This window comes from Pseudochaenichthys georgianus, chromosome 18, assembly GCF_902827115.2.
Source record: "Pseudochaenichthys georgianus chromosome 18, fPseGeo1.2, whole genome shotgun sequence".
Taxonomy (NCBI): Eukaryota; Metazoa; Chordata; class Actinopteri; order Perciformes; family Channichthyidae; genus Pseudochaenichthys; species Pseudochaenichthys georgianus.
In genome coordinates, this window is record NC_047520.1 from 5,550,601 (window position 1) to 5,567,500 (window position 16,900).

General features: G+C 41.8%; 1 protein-coding gene across 1 annotated transcript; it reads right to left on the reverse strand.

Moving 5' to 3' along the window:
- Positions 1-642: 642 nt before the first annotated feature.
- LOC117463803 (uncharacterized) lies at positions 643-16,570 on the reverse strand. Its single transcript, XM_034106266.2, has 7 exons — positions 16,554-16,570; positions 15,783-15,854; positions 7,700-7,732; positions 4,275-4,565; positions 2,407-2,664; positions 2,097-2,242; positions 643-1,701 (listed from the first exon to the last, which is right to left on the reverse strand). The coding sequence occupies exons 4-7, from the start codon at positions 4,537-4,539 to the stop codon at positions 1,348-1,350; spliced, it is 1,023 nt and encodes a 340-aa protein (XP_033962157.1). The 5' UTR covers positions 4,540-4,565; positions 7,700-7,732; positions 15,783-15,854; positions 16,554-16,570; the 3' UTR covers positions 643-1,347.
- Between the last annotated feature and the right edge of the window lie 330 nt (positions 16,571-16,900).

Consider the following 16,900-nt stretch of genomic DNA (forward strand, 5'->3'; position numbering starts at 1 on the left):
AAATCTGTGATAGTGAGCACTTCTCCTTTGCCGAGATAATCCATCCCACCTCACAGGTGTGGCATATCAAGATGCTGATTAGACAGCATGATTATTGCACAGGTGTGCCTTAGGCTGGCCACAATAAAAGGCCACTCTGAAACATGCAGTTTTGCATTATTGGGGGGGTCTGGGGGGGGTCCGAAAACCAGTCAGTATGGGGTAGGGTTAGGGGTAGGGGTAGGGTAATGTTGTGAATCGAGTGGCCTGTGTTCGTCGTCCATTACATACGCCTGCCCATACCATAACCCCACCACCACCATGGGCCACTCGATTCACAACATTACCCTAACCCTACCCCTACCCCTCACACCAGATACTGACTGGTTTTCGGACCCCCCGAATAAAGCAAAACTGCACGTTTCAGAGTGGCCTTTTATTGTGGCCAGCCTAAGGCACACCTGTGCAATAATCATGCTGTCTAATCAGCATCTTTATATGCCACACCTGTGAGGTGGGATAGATTATCTCGGCAAAGGAGAAGTGCTCACTATCACAGATTTTTTCCGATTTGTGAACAATATTTCAGATAAATGGTTATTTTGTGTATATAAAAAAAATCTAATGAAAAATGGGAGCAAAAACAAAAGTGTTGCATTTATATTTTTGTTCAGTGTACTTTAAGGGGTCATAAGTAATAAAGCCATAATTTGGATATGGAAAATATTTGAATTCTAGGTGCGAATTGGATCACAACAGTTTTACAAAGCCGACGAAAATGATCAAATTCAATAAATCCCAAAAGACTAGTTGTGCATTAGATGTTGTCATCCAGGGATTAATGTAGCCAAAAATAGTGAGAAGTCAAAATGTAAAGCTTTAGTATTTAACTTAATTGAATGTCTTCACCCCACTACCAGGCAGCAGTGCAAAGCTAAGGAGGTGGACAGTATCAGTCAATTGTGCGTTCACTACTTGTCAAATGAACAATGTAGGATCCCTGTACTGTGTATTCAACTTCTGAAATTACTTAACATGCTCAAATGTAAGTCCTAAGAGAAAATACATAACATTTCAAATCAAAATAGGGATTTAGTTACCATTTTTCACTTATAATACCCAAAGAGCTACGGTTCACTGCTTTGTATTGAGGTCCCTTTGAAGTGGGTTCGAAATCAAATATTTGCTGTTTTTTTTATTTATCAGGATTTAATGCTTTGTTTAAACTACAAGCATGTTACAAAGATACTACTTATGCATGTGTAAATATGTGTGACAAGCACATGAGAAATTCCAGTATGTTTTCAGTTAAAGGTGGGGTATGTAATTTTGGAGAAACCACCAATCTTGTCTGACCTATTGGTGGTGCTATGACTTCACATTTTTTTTTTTCTGCAACAGACTATACACCGTGTCGACTTGCGAAGGTTGCTCCTGTGAAGTTGTTGCCTCATGTTTTGCCTGATGTCCTATAGTTTCTTCACTGCTTTTGCCTTGATGGGATGTTGTATTGTGTCTCTCTAAAACACTGTAGACTGTATCCACTTCCCGCTTAGATCCCAGCTCCTCTCTTGGGCTGATGTTTGGACTGCTCGTCTGACAGGGCAATTCATCATCCACGTTTTCATACCAGGCTTGACTGGAAGTAGAGGAAGAGACTCTCGGCACAGAGTTTGACTGTTCCTCCGCTGGCTGGCTTTGTATTATCCGAGCAGGAGATGTCTGTGACAAAAAGAAAATGCAGTAAAATGTGTTTTTTTTTTATTGCAAAATCAATATGTAGCATACATTACATGTCACTTGTTAGACGCTTTTATCCAAAGCGACTTACATACTCAGTACTGTGGGCAATACCCATAGGAGCAATTTGGGGTGAAGTGTCTTGCCCAGGGACACAACGACATGCTGACTGCAGCGGGGTTTGAACCTGTGACCCCCTGATCCGAACAACCCACTACGCCACACGCCTCCCATACTAAGATAAACACCTCCTAGCGTCTCAAAACTCTATATCTTGAGGAATCTAGAGAAAGATTTTAATGGCATTGACCTGAAAACATTGATTCAAATGGAATAAACCATATTCTTACATCCCCAGATAAATAAGTAAATCTTACCTGTTTTTGATTACATTCTGTTTGAAAGAGCCTTTTAGGCACACAGACAGCAAAGGCACAGAGGGATACACACAATGCAATACATATAAGTATTACAATGTGTAGTTTTAATGTTACTTCAGGTTCAGGATTAGATTTTCCAAAGCCTGGAAAGACATAGAAACACATTTGAACAGATAATACCTGCAACGACTGAGGTATTAAATGGATGAGGTGGTGGTTAAAAAATATCATAGAAAGAAAGACCTGCATACATATTTTCTGGATTCAAAGTGTGTGATTAACAAATAAAGAATCACAAAATACTTACACATTCCCTCCATGCTTTCAGAAACATTGCTCTTGGTGACGTTGTTGTTGCCACTGCAGACAATAACTCTGTTGTGGAGGAAGATGGTGATGTTGACCTTGCTGAATAATGATCTCTGAGATATTGTGCAACTGTTGTTGTCACACACAGAACACACCCAGTCACCCTGGACGGAGCAGTTGACTGTGATGTTGCAGGGGTCAGCAGACAGGTTAAAGTGCAGCGGGGAACTCCTAATGAAAGGCGTGGGAACAGTTTCTGGAAAAAATGTATAGGCATTAGATCAGTTGTTGGTAGTAAGAATCGCAACACAATGTTCACAATATGAAGTGCATATTTACTAAAGAGAATATCGATATATAATTGCATTGTTTTTTTTTGACATAATGTATAAATGTAATACCTGTCCACTCTATTTATCTACAATGCTCCAGCATTTTCTAGTGCTGATATTGGCAAGCTTTCGTGACCCAAGCTTTCCATCAGACATTTTAAAGATAAGACCGAAAACCTTAAATAAGGGGGGACAATACAACTCCTTATAGCAGTGACCACCAACTGGCGGCCCGCGGGCCACATCCGGCCCGCCAGACATTCACATCCGGCCCGCACGACAGGGGTGACTGTGGCGTTAGCTGAGTGGTTACTGCGGTTTTTTTTACAACGTCGTGAGTAAGGTGCAGTACCGGAGTCCAACAGAGAGGCAGCAGCTGCGGGACAGTAGACTGCGTACTGCGAAACCTTCCCTGCCTTCAAGAAGAAGTGACACTTCGTTGTGAAGAGTCTGCTTTGTGCACTCCGAGCAGCAGTAGCCCCGCTGCGACGGAATCCAACAGAGAGGCAGGAGCTGCGGGACAGTAGCCTAGAAGCAGGGTTGGGTTGTAACCTAGACTGGTTGTAACGGAATACATGTAACGGCGTTACGCAGAATATAAAAATCAAGTAGGCTAACTGTATTCAGCTGGCGTTACATTTCAAAAACGAGTAATCTGATTACAGTTACTTTCATAAACCTGAAGTGAATACATTTTGGAATACTTATTGGAATTATTGGTGGAAAATTCTCCTCACAAAATGTAATATTCATTACCGGCAGAACTGTGTGCACACTGCACGGCACTGCAGCATGTCTGTGAGCGCGAGAGAGATGCAGCGTGTCTGTGAGGCCCCGCCCCCGCACGCAGTGAGAGAGAGATCTCTTTTAAAATATATTGAAAGTTAGAAACGGAGATGGTTGGATAAAATGTGCAAGATAACGTTTATGTAGCATTTCTTTATTGTCGAAATGATGACATTTCATAACGATCAAATCAAAGTGAATGGCCTGCTGCTGCTGCTGAATGCATGGGGCAAGTAACTGGAACAAGTTTTAAAAGTTATTACATCGTTTCAGATAATAAATTAAAGGTCCGCAGTACCTGAGCGTGCTCCACTAGCATTGTGGACTATATAAAAATCACTGGCCCGCGATTGTGTCTATTGGATATATTTTGGCCCTTGGACAAATGTAGTTGGTGATCCCTGCCTTATAGAGTATGTGAAATTATTCTTTTACAATAAACTGGGATGTACAAAGGCAACAGGATGCAAAAATGGTCAAAGTCATATAGATAGTTTTACTTGGATCTTCATTTGATATTTATTTGTTAACTGGACTGTAGACTTTTTTTAAACCACAAAGACAAAAAGGTAAATGTATTTTAAAAAGGGGTGGGTGATAAAAAGATTTTGTCGTAGATGGTTAAAAAATGTTCTTAAAGCCAGTCTTGAAGACACAAATGTATCCTTAAGAGGCGTATTGTAAGGTTAAATAATGAAATGTAAAGCCCATATAACCAACTAAAGTCAACAAAATATTAAGAACTTACCTTCAACAATCAGTTTGTGGGTCTCACTTACTCTTTCATCATTTGAATTAATGAAAGAAAGGGAATAGGTGCCGCTGTCTGTCTCATTGAGCTTGGTGATACACAAGGAGCCGTTTTTTGGATTATAGTACACTTTGTCCTTGTACTTTGTTGTGATGTTTTTACTATGAACAATAAGATCCTTTTCAAAAAGCCACTCATATTCTTGGTATCCTGGTGGTTTTATGTGTAGACATAAAGAGCTGTTTTTCACGCGGTAGTGCATCGCTGGCGGGATCTCCGCTGTAATCCCTGAAAGGAAACATTAAATAAAATCATAAATTGTCTTAAATGTCATTAGAGCCAAATACCTAAAAAAAGATTTTATGCAGCAATAATGTGACCTAAAATAAACATAGATACATAAGCATAAAGTAAAATAAAATCTGATCATGTACCATGGTGAGACTTTATTTTGCATGAGAAATACTAATGTTAAAGCAATTATGATTGATTTAAATGTTAAATCAAATATGAACTAAATATTTCTTTAACTGAGCTTAGAGACTAATAAAGATGCTGTTGTTAATCAACTTTGCTTTCAAGATACCAAACCATTTACAGTTCAGGAAGGGCCATTATCTACAATACTCTGGTGGACACTTTAGGCTGTAAAATGCCAGCAGAAGTGAATTTCTAAAGAATAAATGTATCTTTAAAATCCTATAGAAAATGGCAGAGCTTTAATTTAAATAACCTCAGAAACAGAAGCTTTATGAACTGTCAAAATGTAATATATTTCCTACATTAATTAAAAAATACACTAAAGTCTGCATATGTTAAATAAGATGTTACGCTTTTTAACACGGCGTTAAAGCGTGTTTCATGATAAAATCCCATTCACATTGTTAAAATGTGTAACGCTAACATGCAAATAGTAAAAAAAAAAAAATGTTATTTGTCTTACCTGCAATAATCCAGGTAAAACTCAGAAGCAGAAACATTTTAATCTTCTCGACAGGAAATGTTAACGTTAGCGAAACCTTTGACGGTTACAGACAGAGTGCACAGACCATGAACGCAGCAGAGCAATGTTGGCAGAAGAACAGCAGGAAATGGAACCTACTTTGAATACATGTGATTGAAGCAGATGAGGCAAAATAACTTAAAAACCTTAATTCAGGCCTAGTAATTTATTATCCTTTAAATAAACGAACCCAGAGACAGCATTATTATAACTCAAACATATCAATAAACCTCACCAAAAGGCAAAACAAATTAACCTCACTATCAACACACATCAAAAATGTGAAATAGTCAAAACCTTATTGTGCCAAAACGTGTGTGGGTTTATAGACAACAAATAATGAAACCTAACAATCTAGCAAAGGTGGAAAAGGTGCTCAGATGTTGTATGTTGTTGTTGTTGTTGTTGTTGTTGTTGTTGAGTGTAAGCATACTCTGTTACAAGTACAAGTTGGGTATTGAAAATGTTGGTCAAGTAAAAGTATAAATCAAAATATACTTAAAGTCCCAAAAGTATAAGTACTCATTATGCAGATCGGCTCATTTCAGAATAAGAATATATAATATGTTTTGATAATAATTATATATGCATTAATCTGTTTATCAAAGCTGGAAAATGTGTAGCTAGTTTTAATTACTTTGTACACTGCAGGGTAGCTTGTGAATTTAGTGTATCAAAACCAGTGTTGGGACTAACGCGTTACAAGTAACGCGTTACTGTAACGCCGTTATTTTTGGCAGTAACTAGTACTCTAACGCATTACTTTTTAAATTCAGTAACTCAGTTACCGTTACTACATGGTGCGTTACTCCGTTAGTTTTTTTTATATAGTCAACAGCCAGGTGAACAGAGATGAGAACTGTACTTAAGTACAGTACTTGAGTAAATGTACTTAGATACTTCCTGTGTCACATGCGGAGACGGGCTGTGGGCGTGTTTGTGTTGTTTACTAACAAGACTATCATGGCGGCGGCGGAGCTCAAGTCTAGTTTCTCCACCTGGAGATATTCTCACTATTTCACTTTTGTCGAGCACAAAGAAAAGAACGTTTTAGTTAAATGTAAGTTGTGTCCTGGCGGGTCAAAGAGCCTATCTACTGCCCAAACCAGTCATTCAAATCTCTTAAAACATCTGCAGAAACAACATGCTGGGACGAAGCTAGCAGCTAAGACCACAGAGACTCAGCCGACGCCACTCCACCTCCACCTGCACCGAAGCAACAGCGGCTGGATTTTAACCGAGGGACTGCTAGCCAGGGAAAAGTGGATAAAGCCATTGCACGGTACGTTGTAGAACACATGCAGGCTATTGCTACAGTGGAGTCACCCGCTTTCAGGGAGCTAGTTAGCATGATAGCATGTCCGGGCGGCACACGGCATATGGGACGGAAAACTTTTTCCAACTACCTGGAGAAAGAATATACAAAAATATAAAGCCAGCTAATATCGATGCTATCCAGATTGCATATAATGCATGTCAAGTTGATCAACAGATTGTATTATTCTCCAATGCAATAACAGAACTGACATGAAGGCTATAAGGGCATTAATATAATGGGAGCCTTTTTTTAAAGTAACTAAAATGTTACTTTTCACAGTAACGCATTACTTTTTGGTGTAAGTAATCAGTAAAGTAACTGAGTTACTTTTGAAATGAAGTAACTAGTAATGGTAACTAGTTACTGGTTTTCAGTAACTAGCACAACACTGATCAAAACACTGAAATACTCAAGTACAGTACAAGTCCCTTGAAATTGTACTTAGGTACAGTAATTGAGTAAATATACTTAGTCACTTTAAACCACTGCAGTCTGGCATACAAAATCAAACAACCAAATGTTAGATTATTTTGTGGGTCCGGAATTTACTTTTTTCTTAAATGTTTTTGCTACATCTAATTGTTTTACTTTAGGCCTGGAACCAATGTAAAGTTCAACTACTTACAATTATTATTTTTACAAAAATATGTTTGCGTTTAATACAACTTTTAGCAATAAATTCAGTTTCACTTAACAACGAAGCTCACTTCATCAAATAAAATACTCTTTAGCATTTTATAGTATCATTTGTTTTTGCCGGCAATTCAGACAGGAACTAGATTTGTTTTAATACAATGAATATTTGTTTTATATTCTAAACTGTTGAAGGTCTTCCCAAATAAAAAGAAAGGTGTAGAATAAAATGTATTTTCATCTGAAAACGTGTCAAAGGCCAAAACATTTGCTGTGGTTTCAGACCTTGAATAAAGAAATCAAGAAAATTAGCTAATAATAATGTTTTAACCCCGATTGTAAATCCAACGAGAACTTACTGAAATAAGTCTGGAAACTGAGGAACACATTTTCTTCATGTCTTAAAACAGTTAACCACAGTGTAGTGATGTGCTCTTGTTCATTTCCGTTAAGATTGTCTTTACTCACCAATCAAGCACAGATTCTTGGTGTTCTTCTTGTCTATAAGAGGAAACAAGATGTTAGTCTTACATCTTTTTATTTCTGTAATGTGTTGAACAGCATATACAACTCCCTGTATTTAGCCTTAACTGTCAATAATGTACATAAGCTATTTAATATGTAATTCTGCACACTTGAGCGAAATGTGTTAATCAATAATACAAATATTTATCATGTTTATGTAACAGTTTTACATTAAGCTTGTATCTGTCAAGAAAACCTAAATTAATTGCAAATAAAATATGTATCCTTATCTAGTTTATTGCTGGCTAGCAGCTGCAACGGTACTCGTTGCGTACAATCAACTTGCAGAGACTGCAAGAATTATAATAGGTCCGCAGTAATTAATATGAAGCTTAGCGCAAGTTCAGACAGGAAGACCTAACACTCCTTATTGCTCGTCATGGCAATACTTGCTCCCTGCATCTAAATGACAGGGAGCGCCACTCCTCAGCTAACCTATCACGCCCCTCCATTTACAAGCCTAATGATCGCACCTGTTAATCCCTCTATATATGCTCTCCCCTGTTCTATCAGCTGTCTTCCAGGTGTCAACGCGCAACCAGCAGCAGAGCTTCGTCCCAGCTCCAGGCATTATTCATCAGCTCCGCAGTCTGGCGGATTAAGCTACAGGCGGCGTTCCCCAGTCGGCTAGCGGTTCCAGCCGGCCGCCCCGCAAACCCGGACGCGGGAGGAAAAGACAAGGAAATCGGGCTCCACGGAAGTTCCTCCGGCTTAATGGAAACGGGCTACTTCACCCAAACAATTGACGTACGCCTTCAGTCTCTCAAGAGGGCATCACTGGCTCAAATGCGGCGCTTCCGGCTTCACGCGAAACGGGTCCTCATCGCATGCGAAGCTTTACCCATTCTGGCTTCAAACCACAACCCCTCCTGCAGGCAGGCAGGGCTCAAGCTACTTCCCATTGAAGCTACTTCCTCCTGCGCCTCACTCTAAAATAGGCGTCAGAGTAGCGCTGGCAAGAGGGGTAAGGTGAGTTCCAGGCAGTGTTGGGTGTAACGCGTTACAGTATGGAGTTTCAGTAACGTATTACTTGCATTACTAATGCAGTCGGGTAATTACTACCCATTACAATGCTCAGTAACTAACGCAGTTTCAAGCTTCAACACAGCGTTACCTGAAATGAATGGCGCCAACTCATTTCTAATATGCAAAAGACAAACAAATGCGTCTATGATGTATTTTCGATCAGACGAGATCTCTCTCCCCGGTCTGCGTGCGAGGGGCCGGGGCAGTTTACACACACGCAGCTGCTACATGCAGCGGAGCACTCTGCGGAGGTGGCGGAGAGAACGCGCTCCGAGGTGTGGTTAAACTTTACCCGTCTCGACGTGGAGAATGCTCGTTGCCAAAAGTGCAATAAGAGTTTAGCTTTTGTCTAAACATTTATCAAGTGCAGCACATTCAGACAGAGGAATGCACCGTTTTTGACTGTCTAGCAGCTCTGTAGCCCCTTCCACGAGTAACATTTCCACGTCAGGTGTCATGTATGCTGGCAGCAACACACAGAGTTCACTAAATTATACAAACATGGGTTAACGATAGAGGTAACTGAGTGTTTTATTTTGTTGGGCTAGAGTCTTTCCCATGCTGTTTTCCGGGAATAATAGTCAAAGCCGTCAGGTGCAGCATAGGCAAGACGAGAAGATTTGTCATAACTTTAAAGGAATGGTATGCTCATGACACTCATTTTTTAAAAATTATCATCCGATAAAACAGACCAGTCTCTGCCAGTCTCTCTTTTTTTTTTTTTAATCCGATGACATTATCAGTGATTTTAAACTGATTATATACCAAAATAACATCAACACTGTGGGCGCCGCCATTTCCCGGACGTGACGTAATCCATGCGTTTGGTTTTCGAAGACACGTTGATCTCCATGTTATTTACTGTAGTTTCTCTATTCAAATATGCCTCACTGTATCGCGAAATATTGCCATAATTCGGATAGGAACAATCCACGGAATGCTCGGTTCCATCTGTTGCCAAAAGGTAAGCATAAGAAGTACATTCGGAGGCAGTGGCTAGCGAAATGTGGCCGGCCCGAACCGAGAGATTTACAGGCTCATGTATGCAGCGAACATTTCACATTTCCGGACGACTACTCTGAGTATGATAAAACATAACATGGGATTTATGGAACAACCATTACTTAATGGAGATGCAGTACCATCGGTCTTTCTGGTGTCATCACCGACCAGGACACCAGTTCGGCCAGTAGAGAAATCGCCCTCTGCAAGTGTGAAGCGACGGAGGAGCAGAAGTAGTGCTCGAAGTAAGAATAAGGTATGTTATAGCGCATTTCCATTGCAGCGGCTAGCCCCGTTTTAACGTCCAGGCCAGGACAGTTTTTGGTGGCCTTTCCATATAGCGTAGTACCGGCTAGTGTGTATTTCCCCCCAGTTTTTCCGGCTCCATAAAATCGTGATTCTATGGCCAGGGACAACGAAGCTGAGTATGCTAAACTAGAGAGGGAATCGCTAGCAAGGGTGGTACTACATGCATACATATAGTATCTTATATAATCTTCCCATTATACACACATGCATTTCCAAACATTTGGACTACCTATGTTGCAAATGTATTATCTTTTCAATTTACACACGGCATCTATTGCACGTCTGTCCGTCCTGGGAGAGGGATCCCTCCTCTGTTGCTCTCCCTGAGGTTTCTCCCATGTTCCCTTTAAACTGGGGGTTTTCTTCGGAAGTTTTTCCTTGTACGATGTGAGGGTCTACGGACAGAGGGTGTCGTATTGTCATACTGATATGTATGGCTGAATTCCCCCATCCAATCTCTTCACATTGGTCAAAACTTGTTCCTCTGCTGATGAGTTCGAACTGAAATACTCCGTGTGTTGACAAAGTGAACGCATGGATGACGTCACGACCATCACGTGACTACTGAAAATGGCAAACATGGCGGCGGCCAGACGGAATATACAGGTCTTGATAAAAAAGAGCTATAAAATCATTATTTACCGGGGAATATCGCTGATTTCTTCAGGGTATGGTTTAAACATAACGTTTCACTAAATACTGAAGTTTTGATTAATTATCTAATGAGTGGACCATTCCTTTAACGAAAACGTCTGCTACCACCCATATCGTACATTCCTCCACATCTGCAGTCCTGCAAGGACGCTCATCCGAGGTCTGTATGCCCCAGGCGCAACGCAGCTTTGCCAGTACCTCGCGCCAGGAACCACATGGAAAATAATCTTTCAAACCCCCCCCCCTACCCCCATTAACGCCACACATTAGCAGCGGCCGTATCTACTCACTCAGACACTCAATGAGTCTTCGTTTTTATTCACGGATGCTGCCCATCCGTGGGGTTTTTGGGGAGTTTCTTCAGGGAGAAAGAGAAGTTCACGTAAGATGATAGAAGACAGTCTAATCACCCAATCAAGTGCATCTATGTCTCACCGTGGCGTAATTAAACTGCTAATTAAGCTAGTCCCATATCATGGGTCATGTTTCAGTATTTACCTAAGCATACATCAATTTATGCTGCGCATATTGTCTCATTTATATTGGTTCATGCTCACATGGCTTACGATTAGCCAGGGTATAACATTCATTTATCATTGTACTCAAGCCAACAGCTGCATTACATTGTCTACATCTCCCTCTTCCCCCGGACATCGACTCGTGCCGGCAATCCTAGATCTCTCAGTTTACCTATGGTAAACATGCATATAACTGGTGGTGGTGTCTTAATAGCATTTCAGGGCTTCGTCCAGGATAGGTGCAGCAACCCTGCCGCAATCAAGGTAATTATTCCTCATCCCTACAACAACCAGACGGCCATCCAAGATCTCTCTTTCCTGGTATCTATACATTTAGTGGTAGTGTTCATCTGTGCATGTTTAACCCTGCATCGCAGGTCATCGACCATCGTGTCGGCAAGGTTTAGTGGTAGTGTTCACGTAAGCCCGGCGCTGATTCCGGCCGTCGACTTCCGAATCAGCATCCTATGATGTACAGTAAGCCCGGCAGCGATTCCGGCCGTTGTTTAGTGGTAGTACGTAAGCCCGGCCTGATTCCGGCCGGTGGCTCTCGGGTCAAGCATCTTATGATGTACAGTAAGCCCAGCAGAGAACAGTAAGCCCGGCAGCGATTCCGGCCGTTGTTTAGTGGTAGTGTTCTCTTAAGTCCGGCGCTGATTCCGGCCGTCGACCTTCGGGTCAGCATCTTATGATGTACAGTAAGCCCGGCAGTGATTCCGGCCGATTGTTTAATCCACATGTTAATCTCTCATTTCATCCATAGATCACCGCAGTCAGCCCACAAGACGTTCCGGAACCTCTGCCCAGGAGCCAGCGCTCAACCCGTCAGGATTCCTCCCCTGCATCTCCTCTCTCTCTCTTAAATAGAAGCCCCCTAGAAAGGCACCTCGAATCAGCAGGTTTATGAGGAAGGGCTTAGCGCGTCCACCCTCAAAACTTATGATTCGCTTGGAGAACGTTTGCGACGTTTTGCTTTTCCGTAGGCATCACACTTAAACCTGTTCTCATCTCCACCGTGTGTGCCTTCATGTGCTACTGCGCCACTGATCGCCACCTCAAACCCCAATACATCCGGGGCCTCTTAGCAGGAGTTCAGTTTAACGTTCGCGTTCCGATCCCGGCTTTCCCAGCCTGTTCGCAAACCAGTCAGTCAAACTCATCCTCAAAGGTCTCATTAAAACGTTTCCCCCGTCTTAGACCGGAGACGCCCTATTACACTCTCCACTTTACGCCTCATGCTCTCCAAACTTAGAAGTGGGTTATTCTCCCCTTATATCGATGCACTACTCGATGCTCTATTTCTCCTAGCTTTTTATGCCTTTCTCAGACCAGGCGAATTTACCACAGCTTCCCTTACTTTCGATTCCAATCGAGACGTCAGCTTTCTGACATATCCTTTCACGCTAGCCACTTTAGTTTATATCTTTAACACTCCAAATGCGGCGGCGCCTGCTCCGTCATCGCCGCCCGCATCGACTCCCAGTTCTGCCCTTATAAGGCCATGATCAAGTTCCTGCGGCTTAGACCTACCTCTAATCCTCTCTCACCATTATTCCTTATCTCAGGGAATTTTCCTTTAACGCAACGACAGTTCAATGTCTATTTAAAACAAGTCCTCATTAAATCCGGGTTATCACCTCTTCTATACACGGGGCACTCCTTTAGAATAGGCGCAGCTACTTCCGCTGCTAATCAAGGTGTCTCATCCTCATCCCTGCAATGCCGTGCTGGCTATCCAAAGGTCTCTCCAAACCTTAACAAATTGGTACGTATGCATATAACTGGTGGTGGTTCTTAGCATGTCAGCACGTATGTCGCCCTCATGTTTATTTCTGCATATCTAAACCTGTATGTCCAGGCTGTAAAACCTTCGGGTCTGTATAACGTGTCCCTGCTAAAGCAGGTTGCCCCGCAAGAGAAAAGGTTCGGGAAGCCTTGCACGTTCCGGGCGCCCCGGGGTGCTGGTCGGGTCGCTCGGTGCGTCCGGGTAGTCCCTGCTCACCCGGGATGCCCCGTACGTCCGGGACGCCCTGTACGGCCAGGATGCCCCCTCCGGGATGCCCCGTACGTCCGGGACGCCCTGTACGTCCAGGATGCCCTGTATGTCCAGGATGCCCTGTACGGCCAGGATGCCCCGTATGTCCGGGTTGCCCTGTACGTCCAGGATGCCCCGTACGTCCGGGAAGCCCCGTATGTCCGGGTCGTGAAACCTCCGGTCCGTATAATGTTTCCCTGCTAAAGTCAGGTTACCCCGCACATTCGGGAAGCCTCGCACGTTCCGGGTGCCCCGGGGCACTGGTCGGGTCGCTCGGTGCGTCCGGGTAGTCCCCGCTCACCCGGGATGCCCCGTACGTCCGGGACGCCCTGTACGGCCAGGATGCCCCCTCCGGGATGCCCCGTACGTCCGGGACGCCCTGTACGTCCAGGATGCCCCATCCGGGATGCCCCCATCCGGGATGCCCCGTACGTCGCCTCCTGCTTTCAACTCCATGCATGCACACACATGCATTTCCAAACATTCGGACTACCTATGTTGCAAATGTATTATCTTTTCAATTTACACACGGCATCTATTGCACGTCTGTCCGTCCCGGGAGAGGGATCCCTCCTCTGTTGCTCTCCCTGAGGTTTCTCCCATTTTTCCCTTTAAATTGGGTTTTCTTCGGAAGTTTTTCCTTGTACGATGTGAGGGTCTAAGGACAGAGGGTGTCGTATTGTCATACTGATATTCTGTACACACCGTGAAGACCACTGAGACAAATGTAACATTCGTGATATTGGGCTATATGACTAAACATTGATTGATCGATTGATTGAACTCAGGACCAAGCTTAACCTTCTCCCTTCCAACCGGACCTAACCACTTATCACCACCACCAGTGTCTAGACCCAGGGGGGTTCATCGGAAACGGTTCTTCCCTTCCCGATTGATATCCTACAAAAACCTGGGCCTAATCGCCAAAACAACATTTCATTCATTTGTGATGAACTGTCATCATTATGTTTCATTGATATAATGTGACCGATAATAAATATGTATTCCATACATCATGTCTCTCCTGATTGAAATAGTATATCCTACTGCTTTGGCACTAACGGTTGATAACCGTTTATGAAAAATAAAACCAATTGAACTGTACTGAAATAATGACAAGTTGTATAATTGTATTGGGCTCCTGCTGTGTTTTTAAAGCCTTTGGAAATTATCCATGCTATTTTCTATTTCGAACGAAGACTTCAGAATCTTAAAATCCCTTCACGTTTGTATGCAATTGTGCTAAATTCAACTCTGGAATCAAGCAAATATTAATATGTTTGCATGACATTAGTTATTTATATTTTGATATCACTTAACTATACGTTTAATACATTTAAGTCAAGCTAAGGTACATGTGATGGTAGATAGTTAGTACTCTTACCTGTGATGCCTCCTCCAAACAGCATAATAACCAGACTGTATCATTAAAACTAAGTACCAGTTCTAGATCCTTGACTTTAGACATACAATTCAAAAGACAAAATGTATTTAAAGACCAATCTTTATTTGAATGTGCCTCTTAACCGGATATATTAGTTATACAGTAATAGTATTGATAATCTAAAAAAACTGAGTAACTCAACAGTTAACTTTATATTTCTTATTGTCTAAAGCATTTATTATTTTCATTTTCCCCCTCTCATATTCAGTGTGGACGGATTGAGACAGCGTGGTGTCCAGAGAGCTGCAGAGACTTCAGGGAGAAACCTCCGTGTGATGGACATCCTGTCTGTTGGTTTGGAGAGGACTGAGGGTCTTTCCTCAGCGAGGAGGACCAGGGCTGATGGATGAGCCCATGCTGGGCAAAGCTGATACCAACTGCACAGGCCTAGTCTGTATCTTTATTTGACTACATCTGTTTACTTATACATTTAATAGGTTTACACCTTCTGTCCATATGTGCTTTTTATTTAAAACATGTTTGATTAACTTTTGGTTCACATTTCAATAAATTGTATTTGTACTCCTTTCGTCCATTATTCTTACTGAAAATGTTAGATTACACATTCACATCTGACAGAAGATTGGCCCCATTTATTTGTGATGTTGCAAACTCTGCGGTACAAGGCGCAAGTGATGTGAAGCTCATAAAGTGAGGCAAATAGAAATAATCAGCTGATGGAGTGTAGATGTGAAAAATAAATAGATGCATCCCATCAGCTGATATAAGCCTGACTATAACCACCCCTTCTCTGAGGTTTTTACAGACAATATTGAGAGATAAATAGTAGCAGTTCTCACTATGTGTTAAATAGCTTTGCCTTCAATACATTAAATTAGAAAGCTGACAAAGTCCTATTGCTTGTTAACATCTAAATGTAACTTTTTGCATGGAAAAAACCCTTAACTTCACTGATGTGTAAGTGATCTAGTATTATTTAATGGAATGTATATCAGTGTATTCAAGTCAATACTTCATTCATTTAAACCAATATCTTTCTTGATTCTTTGTACAGTATGCAAAAAAGAGTATTTGTACCTGTGCTGAAGTTCACTGCTGTGAGGAGTCCAGTTCTGTCTCTCACTCTCTGGTCCAGCCTGTCTGCATCACCTGGACACCTTAAACAAACAGATATATATGTAAAGTACCATGTGTACAAACAATATAACTGATTATCTTCTGTTGAACTGAACATGTTGGATTGTGTATTGTCGGAGTCAGGGTCCTTTTTATTTTACTTTAACTTTGGAAGTTGGGTTACCAATGCTTACTGTTTATTTGATACCCATTTGGTAATACAATTAATAAAAACAACAAGGTTTGGGTTTGTTCTTCAGATGACTGTGACGTTAACGTGTAAGCTCAATAATGAACTCCAGCTCAACGAACCATATTGTAATATCTAAGTAATCATCTTGAAATATGACATTAATAATTGTAATATACACACATTTTATTGTGAGGTTGATTTCACATACACTACTTCGACGTTATCTAATAGAAAATAGCATGGATAATTTACAAAGGCTTTAAAAACACAGCAGGAGCCGAAGACAATTATAAAACGGTTATCAACCGTTAGTGCCAAAGCAGTAGGCTATAATATATTAATTACTGCTGTAGACTACAATCACTACTTGTTTAGCTAGCATAAACTCAACAAAGCTAGCGTTAGCTGGCTAACTGACGTTATTTTTGCCGCTAAACTGCACGATATAAAACGGTGGTCTTCAAAGCGGATTTAATCCTCAATCACAATAATAATATTCAAAGTAATAGCCTACTGGGCAAGTAATGGGCAAAACCTACCGTTGATTGACGCGCCATGTCAGCGATAGCGACACGAACCGTTAGCCCCGCAGTCATCCGGTTCGACCTGACTGTGGCTGTGACTGTGGGACTGTCCCGAGCCTCGTTGTTCTGATAGCTCCGCCCCTTCGCTCCAACCCCCCTCCCTCCCCCACATCTACAGGTGAAAATTACTTTTGCGACACATTTATCGCAAGAAGTGTAGCAAAAGTCAAGACCGCAGATTCGTCGATTTATACTGCCACAGAGCAGATTCGTCAAGTTGTAAAACATTTTTTTTCTTCTGTGACTTCAAATTTGGTTCACAGTTACGTGGATATTTTATACAAGTGTACATTTGGTTCACA